The sequence below is a fragment of the Esox lucius genome, chromosome 17 (genome assembly GCF_011004845.1).
Source record: "Esox lucius isolate fEsoLuc1 chromosome 17, fEsoLuc1.pri, whole genome shotgun sequence".
Classification (NCBI taxonomy): Eukaryota; Metazoa; Chordata; class Actinopteri; order Esociformes; family Esocidae; genus Esox; species Esox lucius.
The window spans coordinates 22,344,795-22,370,002 of NC_047585.1; the positions used below are offsets into that span (position 1 = coordinate 22,344,795).

Consider the following 25,208-nt stretch of genomic DNA (forward strand, 5'->3'; position numbering starts at 1 on the left):
GTGCATAAGTGCTGTTGAAATAGAATCAAAGTTGATACTGTATTGCATAATGTTCTTATTTTTGTTTGATGTTAATACATGTTGACAACAATGTTGCAACATACAGTGAGGGAAAAAAATATTTGATCACCTGCTGAACTGGTATGTTTGCCCACTGACAAAGAAAGGATCAGTCTATAATTGTAATGGTAGCTTTATTTGAACAGTGAGACAGAATAACAACACAAAAATGTTATACATTGATTTGCATTTTAATGAGTGAAATAAGTATTTGATCCCCTCTCAATCAGAAAGATTTCTGGCTCCCAGGTATCTTTTATACAGGTAATGTGTAATGATTTTCGTGTGGTGTAGTGTTGGATAAGGAACCAGGCGCAGGCATTTCTCAAGTTCATGGGGTTTAATAAACAACAAACAAACCGAACACAAACGGAAAACGATAACTAAAGACTGAATGAAACAAAAGTGCGCGACAACGCGTCTTAACAAGAAATCTTCAAACAGTACATACATGTAACACTCACCACGAGACGAACTGACAATAGCAGCAACAATGATCCACAATGTGGGGAGCAGAGGGGAAACATTTAAACACATACAAATTACCTAACAGGGACCTGGTGTGAACAATAATTGAAGACATGTGACATGTGGCACTCTTAAAGGGAGTGCTCCTAATCTCACTTTGTTACCTGTATAAAAGACACCTGTCCACCGAAGCAATCAATCAGATTCCAAACTCCACACCATGGCCAAGCTGTCCAAGGATGTCAGGGACAAGATTGTAGACCTGCGTAAGGCTGGAATTGGCTACAAGACCATCGCCAAGCAGCTTTGTGAGAAGGTGACAACAGTTGGTGTGATTAATCGCAAATGGAAGAAACACAAAATAACTGTCAATCTCCCTCGGTCAGGGGCTCCATGTAAGATCTCACCTTGTGGAGTTGCAATGATCATGAGAACGTTGAGGAATCAGCCCAGAACTACACGGGAGGATCTTGTCAATGATCTCATGGCAGCTGGGATCATAGTCACCAAGAAAACAATTGGTAACACAGTACGCCGTGAAGGACTGATATCTTGCAGCGCCCCGCAAGGTCCCCCTGCTCAAGAAAGCACATGTACAGTCCCGTCTGAAGTTTGCCAGTGAACATATGAATGATTCAGAGGAGAACTGGGTGAAAGTGTTGTGGTCAGATGAGACCAAAATCAAGCTCTTTGGCATCAACTCAACTCGCCATGTTTGGAGGAGGAGGAATTCTGCCTTTGACCCCAAGAACACCATCCCCACTGTCAAACATGGAGGTGGAAATATTATGCTTTAGGGGAGTTTTTCTGCTAAGGGACAGGACAACTTCACCACATCAAAGGGACGATGGATGCAGCCATGTACAGTCAATTCTTGGGTGAGAACATCCTTACATTAGCCAGGGTATTGGAAATAGGTAGTGGATGGGTATTCCAGCATGACAATGACCCAAAACACACGGCCAAGGCAACAAAGGAGTGGCTCAAGAAGAAGCACATTAAGGTCCTGGAGTGGCTTAGCCAGTCTCCAGACCTTAATCCCATAGAAAATCCATGGAGGGAGCTGAAGGTTCAAATTGCCAAACGTCAGCATCAAATCCTTAATGACTTGGAGAAGATCTGCAAAGAGGAGTGGGACAAAATCCCTCCTGAGATGTATGCAAACCTGTTGGCCGACTGCAAGAAACGTCTGAACTCTGTGATTGCCAACAAGGGTTTTGCCACCAAGTACTAAGTCATGTTTTGCAGAGGGATCAAATACTTATTACACTCATACAAAATGTTGACATGCATTTTTCTTGATTTTTTTGTTGTTATTCTGTCTCACTGTTCAAATAAATCTACCATTAAAATTACAGACTGATCATTTCTTTGTCAGTGGGCAAATGTACAAAATCAGCAGGGGATCAAATATTTTTTCCCATCACTGTAGTTGGTAACACAAATCATGAGCAAACATGTATAGGTATTGTCTGCTAGCCAAAAAGAAACATTAGTAAAAAATAATAATAACACAATTACATTAAATTGCCTATGATAATGATATACAAATGTGTATAAGGGCTGGATTGGGATTTGTGGAAATTCTCTGTTCTCTCAGTTTATAATTATTTTGGCATTCAGTGCACCCCTAACAGGATATTTGCTTGCCAATCGAGTTCTCCTCTCTCGGCATGTATAATCTTGCTCGCTCAAGCCATATTGTGCACTCGCAACAATTTCTCTGCTCTCAGGTAATGTTCTCTTCTCTCTCTGTGATGTTTTATCTTGCTTGTGCTAGCCATGCAGAACGCAAGCGTGTCATTTGCATCGATCTAACTCCATCCCTCCCGAATGACTACTCCAAAAATTCTGCAAGAAAATGACAGAAAATCCAGCCCCATAAACTGCTTTCTGATGATGTGGTGATGTGGTCCTCAGCAACTGGCCATTTGTGCCACAGAGCCTAACATGATTGCTGACCACGTCAAGAAACTGTACACTAAATAGCTGCACTATACTGCACTCAACAGTCTACCTGTATCTATATATAATATTCAAAAACTGTAATTGTATACATCAACTGTAAATCCATGTACAATGTGTTATAATCTGTATTCATATCTGTATTCATATCTGTTTTACAAAATATAATATTCTCCCCACCAATTTGCATAATTGTATGTCAACCTAGTAAAGACTGTGTGCTCCATCCCAAAATTCAGAATTTCTTTACATTTATAGCAATCAAAGGTGATTCTAATATTATATTTAAAGCTCTGAATAGAATGGAAGGAGTTCTTGCCACTTATCCTCATTCTTTTCAAGACCTCCACTGTGTATAACGAGTATATATCAATACACTGTGGAAGTCAATATTTTTGAGTAAAGATTGTTTCAGTCTAAATGAGGGAAGCAAGCACCTATGTTCATTTTGAACTCTCTTTCAGTCCAATCCTTTACATAGACCAGTAGCCTTGAAGGGATGTGTTTATGAATGATAAACACTCTCACACTCACAATGGAAGAGTGAAAGTGAGCGATGACGCACAAGCTTCTTCTCTGTCCGTAAAGCCTCCAAAGGCAGCCAGACACAAAACAGTGAACGGAGTACATTTGATCACCACAGCAACGGTTAGCCCTATATCAGGCTTATCTGGATGCATGGGAGGCTGCGGCTTAAATGATTGGAATTTCCTCAGTCAGTCACTCAGAGAGGCTCCAACATCCAGGATCGTCCCCCTTTGATTGCTGTGTCTTTATTTCCCCTTCACAACGGTACTCAGCAGACGAGCGTGTTATAACCAGGCTCATATCCAAGGCCGTAGATGATGATAACTGTGATTGAATCCCACATTTCTCTTGGAATTCACTAACGGATGACTGCGCTAATGGTAGAGCTATAGAACAAATCCAGCCAGCCAGCTGGAGTACTGATTGACTGATTATGACCATTATGACCCTTTACTGTTTGACTCAATCTGTGTAAAGCTAATGAGAAAAGAGGATAGATGAAAGATTAGATAATAGAAATGAGATATGAGATAAGATAATAGGTAATAGACGACAGATGAGGTTATATATAAGAGATGACATAAGATAATAGATGAAACATTTGAGGAATCTAGTACCCATTGGGGGAGTATAAACCCAAAATAGCAACATTTTGGCTTATTGGAGAAATAAAGCGGTTAAAATTTGTTATGGTACTACATGAAACAGACAAACTTTTTTGACACTGAATATAACAGTAAGGTTGTCTCAAAACATATACTTTTTATAGATTGTCTTATCCATTCTGGAGATGCAGATGACAATATTTTGTAACAAAGCATTTTTTCACAATTGCCCTATGCAGGTTGGACAAGAAAAGGGAAAAATCTGAAAAACTAAAATGTCACTAAAAGTACTGTTTCATTAGTCTATATTTTCGCTCTGCATTTTTATCTATTGAATAATAAATAATTATACTACTGTACCACCAACAACATATGCACATTTAGACAGCCTTTTCATTGTACTTTAGGCCTGTTACCCAGTTTGAACAGATTACTAATCAAAAGCAAAAAAAGCTAATTATTATTATATTATTATTAATATTATTATTGTTCATTGGGTACCATCAGGGGAAGGCATAAGGATCGATTCAAGTATATGTTTTTATTCATACTATAATTTCTATAATTTTATTAGTAAGACTGTTTTGAAGGGGGCAAATTAGATGGGTTAGGACTTCTGTAAATTCCAAAAGCACATAATTTGCTGAGAGTGAGCTATCAGTTGCCTTGTTTGTGCATGCTTTTGACCTGAGTCATATTGTCGCCTGCCTTTGACCTGAGTCATATTATCAACAATTCTTTGGCCAGTTTGTTAAATCTGACTTCTTAATTTGAACTTTCAAGATGTTACATTTAAATTATTGTTATCTGATAAGTATCACAGTTCTTTTGCAGTTTGCATGCTGTTAGCTTTCTGTGAAAATAGTATAACCATGCAAGGCCGACAGTGTTGCATTCAACATTTGTTGAACTTGACAAAATATGTTTGCAATTGGTGGTTATAGTTGTTCATTTTAATTTGAAAATGTGTCTTTTCCTGATTGATGCTTATTACTGGCTTATTACATTCAGTGAATAGAATGCTGTTTTGTCAGTGTTGTTTCTATCAGATGTGACTAGCCTTGATTGAGTGTTTATGGCCACTGTCTCTTCGGGACTCCATCACATAATTTGCATCCATTGTGGTTATGTTAACATAGGCGTAGTGTAGCTTGGTCAAGGCACGGTGTGGGTGTTGCTGCTGTCTCATTATTCTGAGCTGGTTGGCTACTGTCCTACTGCTGAGAGCACAGGCCGGAGTAATGTGAATGTGAAGTTAAACGGTCTGTACTCTCACACACTCATTAATCACTCCTTCGGCCACTCATTCGTTTCCCCTTTCCACTAAAATGTTTTCTGTGCTTGGTTCAATTTAACAACACTTTTACACAGCATCTACTTCTGTAATTATTTTACTTAATAATTTGACTTAAGGTAGGTTTCTGAGCAGAAGCACTCAACATTTCAACTGCAAGTTGTACGCTATGCTGAAATATCGAAGGGTCATGAAACCTCTCTGTACTATAACCACATACAGCATGCTCCACTCCAGCTCTGCTGAACAGATTCATGCCTGTTTGAGTCATTTGGGATTTTATCAGAAATCATTGATTCTCTTGGTTTAATTATGTCGTTGTGTTTATGTTGCGGCATACCGTTAATGAGCAATGCAGTGATTCAGAGTTTTGTTTGCGTTGTCCTGCTGAAAGGTTAATGTCTGTTCCATCATCTGGTGGAAAACAGACTGAAGCAGGTTTTAACTAGCATGTTCCATATTCATACCTGAATCCAGTTGATCATATATATTAACTCCCCAGTCTTTCCTGAAGTCAAGCATACCCATAACATGATACAAGCAACCTCCACCATGCTTGAAAATACAGAGGCAGTTACTCAGTGATGTGTTTTAAATTTGTCCTGAAGCTAAGGCTATGTATTTAGGCAAAAATGTGTATTCCTTGTCTTTTTGTCTTTTGGTTTTATGTATCATGCAGCATAATTGACCGTGGAAGCGTACAGGTGAAGGGTTGTCACTTTAAAAAGACGTGGCCCTGAGGTCAGGCGTACTGTTTCAGCATCACTGTGCTTCTCTCACCATGCTCATCATGGTGAACACTGCTACGCCGGTATGCATTCCCTCATTTCTTTTCAATTTCCTTCCTTTTCAATTATTAAGTACATATGGCCTTGCTCTTACTTCACAGAAACATGACTTCACTTTTACAGAGACATGAGTTGACAACAGAACTGGGATTAGAAGCCTCTTCCTGAACCACACTGAACAACAGTCTACTTGAGTCACACTTGTTTTTGGATAGAACTATTAAATTCACAACAGTCTCCAGCAGATGTCCACTATTGTGTGGATGTATGTGCATGCATGCTTACATTTTGTTATCGCTGTTTTAAGAATGTTCATTTTTTCCAGTGCCAAAATAAATCAGTTCCACAAACACTGAAAAACAACACTCCTAAAACAGAAGTAGACATGTAGACGGATTGTTGTTACTATATTTTAAAGACACAGCCACCCAACCATGACCCATCATTAATCAAAGTTTGCTTTTTAAAGTTTGCCATGCATTTGTAAAGGGACTTTTATTTCACTGCTGGGAGACCATAGATGAACCAGAGGATGTAGGTGAACCAATCAGTTGAGTAGCTGGTGCAAAGCTAAGCCAGCCAAATAAATTGCATGGAATTAATCTTTAGGACAAGCAATGAGTAATACGTAAAATAAACAACTCAGCCACTGTCTGGATTAATCACTGTAACTTTGTATGCGTTATTTCCTGGCAATGTTATTTCCAATGTTGTTTTTTTAAAGATTACCTTTTGGAATGTTAGTCTAGTGGGTTGAGTGGACAAATGTGCTACATTTTTGTGTGAGTGTTATCACTCAAATTGTTCGGTTGATCTGAGACATGCTAAATGTGTCTCTTCACTGGGATATGGTAGGTGTTTGTGTGAATTTTACTTCAACTGCATGGACCTGTGTTTTACATAACTGAAGGCTGGATGGCCTACAGCAGAGACTCAGAGTTGGAGGATGAAGAGAGGCAGAATTAGTGAGAGGATAAAGGAGAGCAAACCAGAACCTGAAGTTAGGGTTTGGTTGGATGGATAAAAGTGTCAGAGAGAGAGAGCAACACCATGAGTCAGCGCCCTGAGGTCCTGAGGGTAACCTTCTACCCCCCCATTGATGCTGGGATCCTCTGTTCTTTTGTCTCCTCGCGTTATCATGGTGGTGGAGGCTAAGCCTGTCAATGTTCTGCTGACTGCTGCTAATCAAGAAACCGAGAGGATCAAGGTCAGTCCTCTGCTTCTCCGCTGTGGCACGGCAGGGGGAGGGATGGGGCTATCTCATGGCTGGTTAACTTTAATATGAATGCAGCTGTGACCATGTGAGCCCACTGGCCCTTGACAGCTTTTAGTTCAGCAGGCTTTGCAGATTCCACTATAGGTTGCTGCTCTAACCCATCCTAGGGCCTTATGCTCTATTAGATAGAGTTGCTGCTGCTGAAGCCAACACACGGTTATATAAGTGCAGATAATACTCTGGCAAGGCCGAGGATGTGTGAGGTGACACCATAGCCTTTTCTACCTCCTGCAAAGTCTCCCGGCACGTTTTGCTGTCTGAGTCGCTGCTGGACCAGCATCACATGAGAAGTACGGCTTTTGTTGTATCTTGAATATTGAAGCAGAAGTTCTGCACCAATATTTCATTGAAAATATTGTGTTATAATGAAAGACGTTTTCTGTTCCACAATTCAAGAAATTAGATTTTCTTTGAATAAAGGGTTGTTATAGTGCCAAATCTGAATTTAAATGCCCCTCTGTCAGATTTGTTTCAATTTTAAGAATTATATTATGTGGGTTATTAAACCCACATAATATGAAAAAGTTATTTCTCAACATTATTTCTTTTACATGATGGAAAACCAACAACACATTTCATACAGTATATAGCCCAAAATGCTTTAGGAATTTCATGATGTTCTGTTTTATAAAACTTGCATTCAATTGTTCTTTCATGTTACACACAACAATATTATATTCCCTCTATCATGGTATTTATCAATCCTGTCATGATCAACCCTGTAACATTATTTGGCTTTTAAAACGCATCTACTGTCTATTAAGTCTATTATGTATTTATGATGTCAAAACATGTTTTGACATCTGCACAGGGACAGAGACCCAAAGTGAGGGACAAGGTCTGCTCATTCTCAGGAAAAAAAAATGCATTAAGCAATTTAAAAGAATGCAATAGATGGGGGACACCTTGAGGCTGGCGGCCAGCTCAGCGGAGTGACAGTGGGTGGGTGGGTGTCGAGGTCAGTCGTGTTTATGTGAGTGTGGGGAGGGGGCCGGGGAGACAGAAGCCCCAGGTGTTAAACTAAGCACCAGGGATCTGGAGCACTGATGAAATCGACCCTAACAGCCCACCCTTAATCACATGATGGAGTCTTTTGACTTTGATTGGCCCTCCCCGTGGTTTGGCATGGAGCTAGAATCTGTCTCACATGTAGGTGTACCACAGTATTACAGCCCATTCCAGGATGTAAAGCACAAAGACCTTAGCCTTATGGAGGAGTGTGTGTGCGTGTGCGTGTGTGTGTTTGTTCCTGTGCGCTCACTCATGCATACCTTCTGCATTACATACATTTGGGACTTTGGCAAATTTGTATCTATTAAATAGTGAAAGATGCACACAAAATGGAGAAGATGGCTTGCTCTGTCAGGTGACATGTCATAGGGTACATAGCGATAAACCTGCTGACACCCTACCGTATGATGCATTCAGATAACAGAATAATGACCTCCCTGGAGAATTCCACATAGATGCGAAAGATGTCGAGCCCTTTGACAAGACATTGTGAGCTGCATGGTTGTGTCTTTTCAAAACAGACCAATTAGCCATATGTGATCTGTATCTCTATTACTCAGAGCCGGCTCCAGATTCCTGAGACCTGCTCTTCTCTTTGCCTGGTTCCAGTCAGATGCTTTTGTGTGTGTGTGTGTGTGTGTGTGTGAGTGCATCTTCACGTGCGTGTGTTAATATAAGTGTGGAGGTTCTGTCTACCAGCTCACCATGGAAGCCTGGCTCAGCTCTATGTGCTCCTCCTCTCCACTGGTATCAGCTTTGAGATGCTACAGGCATTGTGGAGGATTACTGGATTGCTGATGCTAAAGAAAATACTAAAGGAATGTTGAAAACTTCCTGGGGGTGACCTTCCACTTCTAAACAACTCACTCATCTCTACCCCACAGTGTTTTTTTTTTTTTACATTCTATTGTCCTTTGAAGTATTCGCCCTGTTGGACTTGTTGGACTGTTGAATTACAAATTGGGATTGAAATGTATTTAATGTGCTTATTTGTGATTGGTCTACATAGAATATTACATAATGACAACATTTAAATGAAGTTAGAAAAATAGTCATCAGTTCATCAGTCAAATTTGTCTTAGCAAATCGGCAGTTGCGTGGATATAATGGTGAATATTTTAAATATTACCCCTTCCTCCTTCCCCCATACTGTACATACAGCATTTGTAAAGTCCCTCAGTCAAGTATTTTAGTTCAAGATGTAATACTATTATGAAAGTGTTTCCTATTATAACAACTGGGAGTAGCTATGCATTGGCACAGTCCTAGAGGAAAACCAGGTTCAGTCAGTATTACACCAGACATAGGGTAAAGAATCCACAATTCAGCTGTACAGTAACCTATAACACAGTGTGAAATTGAGTGACTATGTTAAATGTATCTGTTTTAAATATATAGCTATATATATATATATATATATATATATATATATATATATATATATATATATATAGCTATATATATAGCTATATATATATATATATATATATATATATATATATATATATATATATATATATATATATATATATATATATATATATATATATAAAGCAATACTTGAAAAATTGCTGTCTACCCGTGATCCCTAAAATCTTGACAGTCTGAAGAATTTCAGAAAGAGTGATTGTTAAATATTGCGCAATCTAGGTGTGAAACCCTTTGAGACTTACCCTGGAAGACTCATAGATGTATTGACTCAGGGGTGAATACATGAATACTAACAAAGGAATATTAGTGTTTCATTTTTCATTGATGTTCAAGAAATTATCATGTCATTCTACTTTGACTTGGTTTGGTGGAGATTGTTGACAAAAATGAAAATCAATGCCAATCAGTCTTTAATACTGCAAGCCCTAGCTTACCATAGGCAACAGTGAGGGAGGTGGGGCCTATCTTGAATCATGCCCTAATTTATTTAATTATTCTGGTTCCCCTTGTTCCTTTCAACAGCTTCTATGATAATGTAATTAGTCACTGTAGTTAATGGGGACTAAGGAAGACACAGATACCGTTTCAACTGGTGTGATGATGAAACCTCACAGAGAGGAGGAAATGGATAGGTACAGAGGGAGAGAGCCCAGGGCAGAGGGAGAGAGCCCAGGGCAGAGGGAGAGAGCCCAGGGCAGAGGGAGAGAGCCCAGGGCAGAGGGAGAAAGCCCAGGACAGAGGGAGAGAGCCCAGGACAGAGGGAGAAAGCCCAGGACAGAGGGAGAAAGCCCAGGGCAGAGGGAGGGAGGCCAGGGCAGAAGGAGGCCAGGGCAGAGGGAGGCCAGGGCAGAGGGAGGCTGCATTTACTACCAATGCCTCAGCATACAGGGTACAATGAAGGCCATTGAGTCCTCAACTGAAGACAGACGATTCAATGGCCGTGTTATCTCTAAAAATGAGAGCCTCATCTCTGATGTGACTAACATAGTCTGACAGGACCGGTAGGCATCAAAGGCAATGCTGTGTGTGTATGCGAACAGGTCTTCCTATATGAATGGTGATAAATCTCCTAACTGTGGGGAAATCAGGAAAAAGATGTGTGGGTATTTTTCCCTGCACCGTAATGAAAATGGCTTTTTTGGCTTAAGTTTAAGGTTTAGGGTAAAAGCCACAGTTGGAGTCAGAATTAGGTTAAGGCTTTTAGAGCAAGTTTTTGCAATTAGGGTTATATGTTAGGGTTAGTAAAATGTATTTAAATGTTAATACGTACAAAAGGTATGACTGTAACAGAATAATGACTTTCATCCGGTTAAGTGGGAGTGCTCTAGACTAGTGTTAATTTGGTGAAAACATTTCTTATTGGCAATTGACAGGACAATAGCTTTCTGAATAGATTCAGAAAAAACATTGAAATATATCTATTTTTCATTTTAGGTCACTAAAACTTGAAATTAAACATAGACATGAGGTTTTGGAAAGAGTTTCATGTTTTTTTCTTTGTGATATTAAACGGTGACTTGGTGTGACAAAACTGTACATCTTAGACTGGTATTTTATTGTCTCAAAGTGCACCTGTGTAATGATCTGCTTTTTGATATGTCACATATCAAGAAGCAGATCAGGTGAATGGATTATCAAGCAAAGGAAAATTGCTCATCAACCGGGATATATATTTTTTTTTATTCCACTACATTTGAGAGAAATTAGCTTTATCTGCTTATGAAACCTTTCTCAGATCTTTAGTTCACATCATGAAACGTGGGACCAACCCTTGAAATGTTGAGTTCGTATGTTTTGTTCAGTGTATATATTTCAATCAACCACTTTATTTAATAGAACAACAGTGAGTAGATGGACGTGGCGATGCAGAACTTTGTTGACGCACATGAGCTGTGAAGTCATTGATGAAGTCATTGAATGAAATGTATGTGAAGGCTACATGCGTTTGGCATCTGTTCTGCATGCCAAGTGGCCATACCTTAAGTTATTTAAAGAATTATTTGAATCGATTGCAAATCGTTTAAGTATTTTATGTTTGTTTTTTACCTTCTGCTATATATTGTAAAATGCACCTGGAATTTTTGAGTGTTAGGCCTGTTTCTTGAGCTTTTCTCTGAGGGGTGGACTTGCACGGCCAACAACAAAGCTGTCACATTGGGTCTCAGTACCCCTGTGTGTCTGTGAGCCTAGACCAGCTCTGATTTAATCCTCTTTAGAGAACGCTTTTTAGAACAAAATACACTTTTATCCCCAAAAGATGCCCCCACAAGGATTGCAGCTCCAACAACATGCCACAGGTAATGCAAAAAACATGTTGATTTAGGATGACATATATTTTTTATAGAAACATCAAGTTTATTAAATATGTCGACGATATTCCTCATAACTAATGACAGATAATTTACAATATGTCATAATATATCTAAACAGTTTATTTTACTGTTATCTTATGGCACTGGCATTAGATGGTGTTGTTTCAGTTCTAGTCTTCAAATAGAAGCCAAACATTACATGACTCCATTTTCCAACAATGTGTCATTTTTGGATTCCAATTTTTGCTGTTATGTGATGAACAATAATAGGCCGTAGATTATCCTGAAAGCATTTATTGTGACACTGATTTTTTATTTACTGAAAATATGCCACATCAGAGGACCCCTACTCTTAATCATTTTCACTGTATAATGTATGTACATGTGAAATATGTAGGTTTATGTAAATGAAACATTGTTTTTGCAGTTCATTAGCAATTCATATTCCACAAATGTTAAGGACTTAATTGCAAAATTCAAGGACCAAATTTTTTTTATAAGGCATACCAAAATAATTTGTAAAATCCTAGAATTATTGTGGATGCGTGCACATTTTTAATACCTATGATAAAAATTACAGACTTCTACATGCTTTGTAAGTGGGAAAACCTGCAAAATCGGCAGTGTATCAAATGAATGTCCATATCCCAACAGAATTGATCTCATCCTCACATTTATTTTTAGTTTATAGTATTATGTTTCTTAAACAAGCAAGCAACCATCGTCTATATTTTGTATTAATGCAATGTTGTCAACCTACATGAAATCTCACATGGTTTTACCATGAAACAGCCTAGCTCAACACCCGTCAACTGGGACAGGGTAAAACAAACTAAAGCAGCTACTTTGGAAAAATCGGATTGTCAGTAGTAGTGGATAGAAGTAGTAAGGATAGAAGACAGAAGTAGTCATAATATTATTTCCTTGTTCTGTAGGCAAAGCCTATAAAAACGAATATTTTAATTAATGAAAAAAAGAGGACAGATTTTTCTCCCTCTAGTATTTGTCAGAACACCCAGTTTTAAAGCTTCTGTTCTAATACACTCCTATATTGAGCCCCAACTTTCGCCAGCTACTATATATATCGTAGAGGGCTGTTTCTTTCTGAGACTGTATTTGTATTCATAGCCATGCCTACAGAGTTGTGTTGAGCAGAGTTTTGTCCGCCCGGCAGAGTCGAGAGCAGAGGGAGGGAACATGATTATTACTGAAGCTCAGAGCCAGTCGAGCCATTTCAAAGTCCTTTCTCCTCCTCTGTCAGCCAGGAGACAAGACTCACATCCAAGACACCGAAGATCTCTTTCCCTTCTCTCCTCATCATCTTCTCAAACTCGCAGCAAACTTCCCTCTGCTTTCACAGGAGGACTCTCAAGTTTCCGAGGCCTCATAACTTTCAGTGAGGCATTGAGGTCTTAGTTAGGAGAAGCGCTTTTTTTTTTTTAGAAGTCAAAAACTGTCTACGTTGACACCTTCTGTTGTAAAATTATTTGTGTTGGTTTGCTGGGTTGTTTATTAAGCTGTGAGTGTCAATCTTTTGTATTTACATTATATGAAAACTTTCTGTTGTCAGTTACATTTTATCTTCTCAGGAGTGACTCATGGAAGGGATATAGTCTAACCTCTAAATACACTGTGTCTCTGTCTCCGACTGCTCAGGGAAGGTACTGAACACGGATCTGCGCCACTATCTCAGCCTGCAGTTCCAGAAAGGTTCGTTGGACCACAAGCTTCAGCAGGTCATCCGGGACAACCTGTACCTGCGCACCATCCCTTGTAAGTTTCTCCAAACCCAGCTCTTAGGCCACGAGTAGGAAATGCTGTTCCGGGAGAGATTTAGGTCTGCAGGTTTTTGACTAAACCTAGAAGGCCAAGTGTGTTGAATTTTGTCTCTCCAGGTACAGTGTATTTGAGTTGAACCCCTAATACCTACTACACTACTTAGTGTGCTCTGGTGAAAAGCAATGCACATTTGGGGTGACATTTCCGACGCACCCTTAAGTGCCTGCCACAAATCACACACTTCAAAGAGTCAGTTCAAGTACAGACACTTAAAGATGACTGTGCAAGTAAAGACAGAATCATAAGAACTGACCTTGCTCCAGATTGCAGTCTGTGATTATGGTCTTTCATACAAAAGCTTTTACTCTTAGTTGAGATGTGGGCTGTGGAAACAGTCAATCTAAAAAGACCTTTAGAGGTGTCAGTCAAGTGTAGAAGTGGATGTTCTAAGTTCTTAATATTCATACCAGCTATGTGTTTAGAGTAGGAAAGAAATGAGGTTCTGATAGGGAGAAGGAAAAGGAATGAGAACTTGCGTGAGTACTCTTCACCATAAATTTTTTTCCATGCACATTAAGTGACAACCTTCTGAGCATAAAATTTACTCCTGATTTTTTTTGCTAAGAAGCAGAATTTCCTATAAAAACAGTAATACATTTGAGCATGTTTTAGTCCCACTGTCCCACTGTTCCTCAGGCTACTGAAGACAGTTTTGCACAACACTCACAAATGCTCAGCAAGAGGTGCCTTGTACCCCATGGGCTGGAAGATGGTGTCTTGTAGTGTGGGGAATTGTTGGTGGAAGTGTGACATTCTTCCTGGACGTTAGCTGCTTATGTATATATTTTTTTGGAGAGGGTGAATGTTTTTACCACTTTTACTCCCTTCAGCTAATTCGTGTGCCAGTCATGTGTAATTTCTGCGTTCTGTTGGGCGTTCTATCCACCGGTTTGTGGTTGTCAATCTCTGTCCAGGTTTGTTCTTCCAAGGTTTTAACATTACTTGTTTGGAGACACATTACCAGGGTAATAACTGCTCTTCAGCACCCGGCTGGCAGTGCTGAATGGTTTATTTTGTGATGTAATTAAGTTCACTGTGTCTCTGTTGGTGTGAAATTCTACAGAGGGTAGTTTGGGCCCAATGTTAATTTAGCAAAAAGAAAGTGTCAAGAAATATTTGTCTACTGACGAAGAGATGAAAATTGATTTATTGGATTCTATATATGTTGACAGGAAGTGATGTGATGAAAAGGTTAGTGATGGGAAATGTAAATGACCAGGTGTCTATGTGCCCCCCCCCCCCTCCCCTTGATGGCAGACAAGCCCAAATAATTTAGTGTCAATCCTAAATTATGGCTTCAACTTCAGCTGCCATCCTTCAGGGGCTTGGGGGAGAGGGGAATCATTAAATGGACCCACTTAACCTTCAGTGCAACCGAGAGACAGACAATGGATTGTTTGTTTTGGAGGGGAAACCTTGCGGAACCTGAAGGTGCCATACCGACGCTTTATCATAACATCAATGGTAGCTAACAGTTAGACTTTGATGGGTCATGATTTGCTGATACGTTTGGTAGCTAATTCATAAAGTCAAGTTAGAAGGGTATAGTGTACTGTAAGTGTACTTCACTGTCTACGTGCACTGTCGTGATGGTGCTCAGCTAGCAAACTCAAGGAGTTTTTTGAGTTTGTTTCTGCTTGCAATGCAGCTTTTGTGGCTCCGGATGTACACTTTCAATTCATTAATTTGGAAGATACTAATGTTGCTAATTCCCAGCTGGGACAAGAGGGAATAATAAACATGACTCCATAGGCCTTCAAGAACATCTCAGGGTAAACAGAATTTAACCCAAATATGAATCTATCCCTTTCATTTACCTGGTAGTTCATCCCAAGTTACTGCTGTTCAGACTTAAGTTTCTTTATTACACACTTTTTTGATAGTGGTCACCTGTTGAATTCTGTATGGAATGATAGGTGTATCCAGTGGCAAACCATGGATGTTGGACCTAGGCATTTAGGGCAAATGCATTTAGGACCTTGGCATTTTCGACATGCTGTCGAAATGTTGAGTGCTTCACAAGGAAATGGTAGCCCACATGGTAGCCCACACAACCCACCACATAACCCACCAATATGACGTTTTCCATGTGCACAGAAAGCTTATTTCTGTCATGTTCTGTTCTAGTGAGTGTATTTTCATTTAAAATCCATCCACGTTTTAGACATATATTAGACGCTTTTATCCAAAGTGAATTACAATAAGTACAGGGATGTTTTTCCCTGTGCCCCAGGGCACAATGACAATTGTGGCAAAGTCGGGATTCGACCCAGGAACTGACTCCCTAACCACTGAGCCACAGATTCCCCCCGCCATCTGACAGTTATGTCATATTAAGAAACTGATCATGCAACATGATCGATTTACATGAGCATCTTGTGCTGGCGACGAGAAAAGACCACTACAGTAAAACCTGAAGTTTTGTCACACAGCACGATGCCACTGTTGTCTCAAATGCTGAGAGAGAGCAGAAGGAAGGTCAACCAGAGAATGTTCATTTCATAAGCTGCCTCCAATGTTGTTTTAAAGAACCTGGCAGAACGTCCAACAAGCCAGCACAGACTCAGGGAAGCTGATCTGTGTGCTCGTTGTCTTCACCAGAGTAAAGAGAAATGGGACAACATTCTACGGGCCTCATCCACTGTACGGGCCTCATCCACTGTATGCAAAGGAAAGGTCACGCAGCATGAGGCAATTGGTAGTCATACTAGATGCTGATCATATTTTCTAATCCACGCCTTACCTTCTATTTAAGGTATCTGTGACCAAGCATTCCCAGTCATGTGAAAACCATAGACTATGGCCTACTGACATTATTTCTATTGACAGATTTCCTTATATGGACAGTACCTTACTGTACATACGATGTAACATAGTAAAATCATGGAAATTGTTGCATGTTGCATTTATGTTTTATGAATGTATTTTCATAAACACTGTAAAATCTAATTTAGATGAAAAATCCAGTAATGGACTAGTCCCTCCACTCTGGCCAAGTGTTGCTTCTTGTAATGTTGAACAATCTATGAAAGGTCACTGGCTACCTGCTCACAAATTAACCCAGTGGTTAGTAATCCAATATGGTTGACTTTTCTCCACAGGCTGTAGCAACTCCTTGTGGTTGGAGAATGTTTTTCCTCTGTCATGTAGGGATTCTGCTATAAAAGTGTGGGCAGAGTGATCGCATGTGATTTACATCGACTACCCTTCAGAAATCTTACTTACAAATATATTATGCTTTTAGCATGATTGCAAATTTTAGCATGATAGCTAATTGGCACCAGCCTTTGCTATGTCCACCTTTCAGGGCTTCAAAAAGTAGAAATACCATGCATTTACTGTAAGAAAAGAATATTGACTATTATGGATTTTTCTTTCTCAAGCCACATACTAAATCTGTAGATTTGCAGAAAATATATTGTAAACCCCAGAAGATATTGGATAATGTGTGGAATTTACACAGTGTAACAGTGGTCGGGGGGCCAAAAATAAATAACTACAGGTGAGACCGAAAGACTTTCACTTTCACTTTGTCTGGCTTCCTTGCCGCCCATTCGCCCATTTCTCTTTCATTCAATAACAATATTTGTTTATTGCAAATATTACTCCCAGTTAAAATTCTTCATCTACTATGATATTGTTTTCATATATATTTACAGCCACAAAAGATTGCTGTCACTGAACTCACACAGACCAACAGAAAACCTTGTCATAATGTGGTGCATTCAAATGGCCTAGTTCCACGCCTCTACATCCTGAAGATATCTGTCTGTCATTTTCTGTTTACCACAGAATACTATGAGGCCATGCTGTCCTTGTGTTTTAGAGAACGTTCTAGTACATTGAGTTGATAATGGAGACAATGTTCCATTATAAAACCCAAACGTCACCCACTCCCCTTGGCCTGGCCAGGAAACAATATGGCTCCTGAGAGTGTATTGAGAGATGGAACGATCACGATGGAGAGAGGGAGGGAGTGATGAAAAACGAGAGAAAATGCTTGCGGTTCCTTACTGCGTGCTAAGGTAATCTCGGAGTGTCCTTCGCTGGGCCTCAGACTGACCCCACGTGATCTTGATGAAAACAAAGAGCAGGAAGCTCTTAAGAGGACAGAAAGTCTCCAAAAGGAACAAGGCCCAGGGTCACACTCAATCCCAGAATGACTTCCTTTCCCTGAGGAAACACAGACCCCCCCCCCAATCCATCAGCTACACTCTGTCAGCTAATCTATGTTGCCATGGTGAACTGGGAGGCCAGTAGTGGAACCTCCCAGCAGGTTACAATGACGCACAACAGTACGTGAAACATTTTTCAACGATAAATCCGAAATGTAATGGCGAGTTACATGATCTTCCTGAATTTGTGCTTTGTTTTATAAGCAATGTTTTCAAATTCCTACATCCTTCTTAAACACCATTCGGTTGCACATGAGTAAGTCAACTGCACGTCAGAATCAGAGGATACACTAACTGCAGGACGGGTTGCCATAAGTTTTGTAGCCATAAGTCTTATGGCAACAAGGGGCTTTATATACTCTTGACCAAAAGGTTGATTCTTTCTTAAAAAGGTGTGAAAACATAGGAAGACTAGTGCCAAATTCTATTGCCATCTTCCTTTGTTTTCTCCAATAATGAAACAAAAAAAATGGCACTCCCACATTTACATTTATTCAATTACTTTCACCCAAAACTCAACTCTTGGTCTTACTTCTCAAGTATCTCTCGATATCCAGGAGAACATTTACTGGTAACAAAATATAAATTACAGTATACTCAAGATTACACCCTTAATCATTTCAGTCAATGTAGGCTAGACCAGCACACATTCATTTCTTACAGTTGATCAGGATAATTCACTAACAGGATAGAAAATAACTTTGATCAGGATACAGAAAGTGGTCTCTCTTAATGCAGTCTTTCATCATGTCCTGTCCATTCTCATAATGCAATGGACAGGACATGATGAAAACAAAGTACACCATTTAAATGACATACACCTGAATTAGGCTTTGTAAGAATTAAGGGGTATGGGACACCCCAAAATCATGATCTTAACAACAGCATTTCATATCCTCCCACAAGTTAACATCAACCTGACCTTTAGCAAACCGTAAAAGAATATGAAACAGCAAGAGTCATGGGAAATTTTAACTAAGCCAACTCTTTCAGAATATTAACAGTCATTACTATCAGCAAAGTTAGTGCTAGAAAGAGGAGACAACCAAATAGTAATAAAAACTGATAACATGAAATCTTAATGCAACAGTAGGGGCGGTTAGTGTGGCAGGCGGGGAGCTGTTTCCACTGCTCTGGTGGAGATACAGAAGAGATGTGACCGTACTAAGTACAGTAGTAGTCCAGACAAGGGGAGATGACATGTACCTGGAATAATACCTGCGCCAGCTCCTTTGGTGAGGTAACACTTTGTGAATGTTGTAGAGACACATTTTGTCCCAGACTCTGTCCTTTTCTTCATTGTTTCTATTCATGTTACACTGTGGTGAGGGAACCGGTAAGTAAGAATTTTGTTGAATCGTCCATATCTTGTGTATCTTGTTCACATGACAAGTAAAACTTGAAACTTGAAGTTAGCTTCCGTATAACCCATTTTTCTGTATAAAAAATTCAGGCATTAATGACTCTTCAGATGTGCTTGTTTTTGCAATGCTTTTCCCCCTCTGTGTTTGACAGTGAATCCCAGTGGCATTTTCAAGTGCCAACATGAAACAATGCAAAAAAAAACATTTTTTATATTTCTGGCCCTCTTTTTATTAGTGCAGACGCCTCTGATGTCCTTGCTGTGGCATGTGTCTGTAGCATCCACATAAACCAGGTCTTAAAAAGTATATGAAAAAGATTATGAAAGATGGATGGTGCACCAATTTGGGTTGAAGGTAGACGTGTTCACACATTTTATTATCTAGCTCACACACACACACACACACACACACACAATATTAGTATTCTTAATGTTATATATGTGATGTGGGGACCAACTATTGATTTCCATTCAAAAAAATAGCTCGAAACTTTACCTGACCCTATTTTAAACACTTAAACCAATATGGATAAAATAACTGAATTGTCTTAGTTTATTATAGAGTTATTTCACATACTGTTTAAAAGGTAGGTTTGCTAAGTAATTTTTTTTTTACTTATTGGAATGAAATGTGTTCATCATTGGATGACATCTAATGATGGGTAGCGTGTGCGTAATGGAGAGGCAAAAAACCGAAGTAACAAAACAACCCTGACACGGATGATCACATTCTTTTTTTTAATCAAAAATGGTTTCGGCACCATACGGTCAATGAAAATGAGAAATAGACATCACAATTGCTAACTGAATACAGGTGTGTGTGTGTTGGGTGCACTGCTGCCATCTGCTCCAGCTGGTGGTTTGTACACCGGCGTGGAGGAGTGCCGGAGAGGGAGAGAGCATGCAGTGCAACGCAGAGCAGCAAAATGTTGTTTTGGGCACCAATGTCTTGGTCTAATAAATCTGTCTCAGTAGTGAGGTGTGTGATGAGGTGTGTTCTGTTTGTGCTATGTTGGCTGCTGTGTGTACTTTAAATGAATAGATATTTTCTATCTTGGAAAATAGATTTTTAATCTCACTGACACTAACACTGAAAAAATGATGGTCTCCGACCAATTTGTTTGGAGATTCTATTCTGCTCACAGTGCTCATTTGACAGTAACCACAATTAAAGGTGCTGGCCTGTGTGCTGTTTCGATTTAATTCCTGTCCTGCGACATTCTCGTTCCACCTCTATAAACTGACACAGGACACTAATACGTACTTACAAACTGAGAGACGCCTTAGCTTTTATCATTCCAGTACATTTCAATGAAAATTCCAGAAACTGCATGAGTGTTTGGACATTCACACTGATATTATTCCAGATCATATTCTTTTCTCTGTTATCCTTTCTGAAAACTGACTTGAGACCGTGATGCATTTTCATCATATTTTGGCTCTTTATTCCCAATGTATTTAGACAATTAGCACAATTAGCTGAAGTGTTTCTGGTTAGTCAGGTGTTTTATTTCACATCTTTTTTGCTAACACACAGTCAACGTCTATTCTTGATTCAACCTTAAAAAGATAGAAACAAACTTGTGAGCTCTGTAGTTGCCAATGGTCTGGTTGGCCAAGGAGGACCTCTGTACTAATTGATCATAGCATACTCTCTATATTGAAGAGAAAATAAAGCTACTGTATAAAGGAACTGTAGAACCATAACATAAATGCTTTGGTAATATGGATAGCTTGTTAACATACTTTAGTACAGACTAGCTAAAAAGTATGTTCAACTTTACAGTTATCGTATCAGTTATTATTTGCTGCATAAAAGTGAATGTCTAAATCATAAACAAAATCATTTCTTTGATTCCTTGGCTAGCAAGTACCCAGTCAGATAATCCTGTAAAGAATGTCTAGGGGCTGTCTTCTAGGATAGGTGTTGGGCTGTCAGTTGCAAATGTGACTTATATCTAGGAAGAAGAACATTTGTGTCCTTTTATTAAACAAATAAATAATATAATAAAAAAATCTGTCTTGGAGACTTGCACAAAAAGACAAGAAATTACACCACATAACAATTGGTGAAATACCCCTTTAACTATTGACTATTTGTCAGAGAAACTGCTTGGGGCACCAAAATACTTTTTATTTTCAAGTATATACTCTGCGCACACAAAGCAGAGTTCGTCCTCATTATGTTTCTCTCAACAGGTTGACAATGGAAAAATTGTCGTAGCGTAGACATTGGTTTGACATCTAAATGATACTACAGGCGAGATAGAGGCTTGGTACTTGAGGTAGCGGTGCCTTCAGTAATTGGGCTATGAGGGACATTTTCAGGGACGAAAGCCAGCGTGAGGTGAAACAGACTTCCTGTTAATGAGAGAATCCTGTAAACTCCCTGATGTTCATATAACACATTCATCATGTCCTTTTCTTTCAGTTACATCATCTGGGACACTTGCATACACAAAATAGGCCCTCCCTTAACATGTTCTATCTTTTGTGTCCATGTTCACGAACTTGTTGTGTATTCATGTTGTTGCATTATTATATGCTTACGTTGTGTGTTTGTGCTTTTAACAGGCACCACACGGCTTCCTAGAGATGGGGAGGTGCCGGGTGTGGACTATAATTTCATCAGTGTTGGGGACTTCCGTATCCTGGAGGAGAGTGGCCTTCTGCTGGAGAGTGGAACCTATGATGGTAAGGACTCACAAGGTCCAAGGAAGAATCCAATCCAATTCTTTGATTATTAAGCTTACTAGTAAGTAAATGAGTTACAGTTGGAAATAGTGCATTTCATTGGCCACGGCTAAATATATCGGTCTGAGAAATGTCTTTAAGAGACATTCTACAACTGAAACCTCCAATCACAAGGATTCATACATATTCATGAGTTGTTGAGCTGCTTTAACCGCTACCCTAACCACTACTGCAGAGGCAGAGTAGGAGATATCTATGGTTTATTTATGTGAATATGGCACTCCCTGCCTGTTAGGGGAGGCTGCATTCATTCCATGCTTCCAAATACTACTGACAGCTCCCAAATCTTTTTATATGGGCTTCTATCTTTGGGGTTTACTCTCAGACAAAAGACGGGTCCTCCTTTTCACGAGGAAAAATCTGCTCACTGTAGTTTCCACCTTGGTGATGACACACTGAGCTTGGCTCTTATGTGAACTCCTGTACTGTGTAAGACATTCTAGCAAATTTAAAACAAGATTAGTAAAGTGTCACTTTCCCTGGTTCTGTGTTGTCCCTCTCAGTTTAATGAATTAGTTCATACATCATCAGTCGTTTAACTTTTTATGTATATGCATTATGGGGTGGAATATTATCATAGTCGTAATGCCATGAAGGGATTTTCTCACAATTTCCAAATATTACCCATATGTCAATAACATTACATTTTCTCTTTAAGATTAATCTTCCGCACACCAAATCCCAGCTAATCGCTGTTGAGCCAAAATGCAATAGCCTAGGCTCAGTCTTTGAATGTTTTGAGGTACTTTTCTGGTCTGGGGATTGGCCTATGTCATTTTTCAATTGAGATTTAAAGGATTGAGTCAAATCTTAATCTGCGGTTAGTCTTACCACGCGGCAGCAAGCACAGTCTCTATGAGGTGGTTTGCCACAGCCAGGTCCTGGCTGTTGACAGTCTGCTGAGCCGTCACATGTGATGTCACTCCAGATGCTCCCTGAGGATCTCCTCCCTGTGAGTCAACCCACAGCTGACAGACAGCAGGTTGCCACGGAGTCCTCCTCACACACACTTTGAGGGAATGCCAGCACTGTTGGCTGGTAAGAAGACAGAACTGAGATGGCATGTAGTAAGATTAGTACTAAGGCTGCCAAGTCAAGGGACAGGCAGCCTCAGTTCAATGAGCTGTCCTATATCCATCAGCTGCAACCAGATAGATAGCACGCCGTGCACTGGGTTGAAATCAGAAATGTTTGAATCACTGTAATCAGTATTGATTGAACAACTTGCCATAGGACAGCTTGATTGACAAGAAAGCTGTGAGGCATGAGTTACATGGTACATTTTGTAGGTGTAGTCAAGCCCTGGACATCGGACTGTTAGCTTCAAGCCCTGGATATCGGACAGTTAGCTCCAAGCCCTGGATATCGGACAGTTTGCTCCAAGCCCTGGATATCGGACAGTTTGCTCCAAGCCCTGGATATCGGACAGTTTGCTCCAACCCCTGGATATCGGACAGTTAGCTCCAAGCCCTGGATATCGGACAGTTTGCTCCAAGCCCTGGATATTGGACAGTTAGCTCCAAGCCCTGGATATCGGACAGTTAGCTCCATGCCCTGGATATTGGGCAGTTAGCTCCAAGCCCTGGACATCGGACAGTTAGATCCATGCCCTGGATATTGGGCAGTTAGCTCCAAGCCCTGGACATCAGAAAGTTAGCTCCAAGCCCTGGATGAAAAATGTGCACAAAGGAGAACCAGAGTCATGAACATCACACCTTTTCTTTAGTTAACAAATCTATTGTAAAACCTGATGTGACCTGTTAGTCTACTTGTCTATTCCACTGCCTCTGTTCATACTGCCGCAGCCTGGGATTCAAATACGGTCTCACTTACAGGTTCTTCATTGACAATGCTTATATTATGGTGATGATGATAATAATAATAACATTGATAATGATGATCCTTATGATGATAATTATAGTGATAGAGAGGAGTAGGTTGACCTGGGAGAACTTGCATGAAATCCTTTTTAGACTCCAGCTGGGCGTTTTCATTGGCAAGCCCTCAAAGCTGGACCCTAGCAGTGTTAGGCAGAGTGCAAATGTGTGTATAGACTTTCCAGGCCTCTAGGCTGCACTTTGCTGTCCTCTGGAGTGCATTGAAGGCACTGATAGTGGCAACTCAAACACACGGGCTTACAGCAGTCTGAGTAAACGCCGAAGAGCACTGGAAGTAATCCAATTTGGGTATCAGATTTGTACTATGAAATTGAAAGTGTTTGAAAAATTCTGCTGGAATAGCCTGTTTATTAGGGATTTCTCTAGTCTGTTTTTGTCTTACTATAAATACCGATACATTTGGCAGATCAAACTGACTTTTTTGTGATCAATTATAATGTCTTGATAATGAAAATCATGTGCAAAAATGTATGTTTACAAGATGTTACAACCCCCCACTTCAATCCCCCCATATCCCATCATACTGCAACCATTGTCTTAGCTGCTTCACAAACAAATTATTTAAAAGTCAAACAATGGGAGATGCAGGGACATTTTCTGATAGAAATGTTGACAGGTTTTATGCTTCTTAATTTCAGAATATAGATATTAGAGGGAATTTCTAAACCATATGCCCAAAGGTACCAGGTTCATTAAGAGGGCACAAATGACATGAAGCATTATTCCGAATCTTCATATGGAACAATTTCCTAGGGATTCTTTGAGAAAAACTTTCTGGATTTACTTGTGGTCAGGGTTTTTAAAAGATTGTTGAATATAACAATTATCACATCCAGAAGGCCACTTATACACAAATTATGAAGAGAAAGAGGTTTATGACAGGTTGATAATAAAAAATTATTTATATTCAGAATCTCGTGGATTTTATTTGTGTGAGTGTGTATTACCACAGTATATGATAGACGTTAAGGGCAGACCTAAGTTGGAAATATAGAGGGCCATCATCTTGTAGATATCACACAATACATGCATTCCCTTCTCCAAATGAGGAAACATTATTGGTTGACATTCAAGTATAAAAAACTTTTTTCATTGAACCAACTGTGTTTTATAATTGGACCAAAACACAGCTTTCATTGATATTTGAAAACGGGAGATCCTGGAGATCCTCATCTCCAGGGATGTACCAAACCTTCCTCTGTAGAATACCATGACACAGCAGTGGAAGAATCAAACCATGTGGTGAGAGGAGGTAGTCTGAAGGCCGGCAGTACAATTCCAAATTTGGCTGAGATGCATCCCCATCCGGTGTGCGCTTTGTATCATAGAGTTTAACAGCTCACCCTGCCCGATTACCTTCCAGACTGTCCTCCTTCCTCCATGCACTACATCCCCAAAGGTTAAGGAGTGGTTTCATCACACAGACCGAACAGACCCACCC

The 25,208-nt window shown here is 39.7% G+C and overlaps 1 protein-coding gene across 8 annotated transcripts in view; it reads left to right on the forward strand.

Moving 5' to 3' along the window:
- Positions 1–25,208, forward strand: part of LOC105006631 (membrane-associated guanylate kinase, WW and PDZ domain-containing protein 3) — a 138,113-nt gene that overhangs the window by 71,410 nt on the left and 41,495 nt on the right. For all 8 annotated transcript variants that reach the window (XM_020055348.2, XM_034287372.1, XM_013138375.3 and 5 more), the window contains 2 exons: positions 13,395–13,511; positions 21,690–21,809. In XM_020055348.2, the coding sequence (XP_019910907.2) occupies positions 13,395–13,511; positions 21,690–21,809 (237 nt within the window). The remainder of the gene's footprint in view (positions 1–13,394; positions 13,512–21,689; positions 21,810–25,208) is intronic.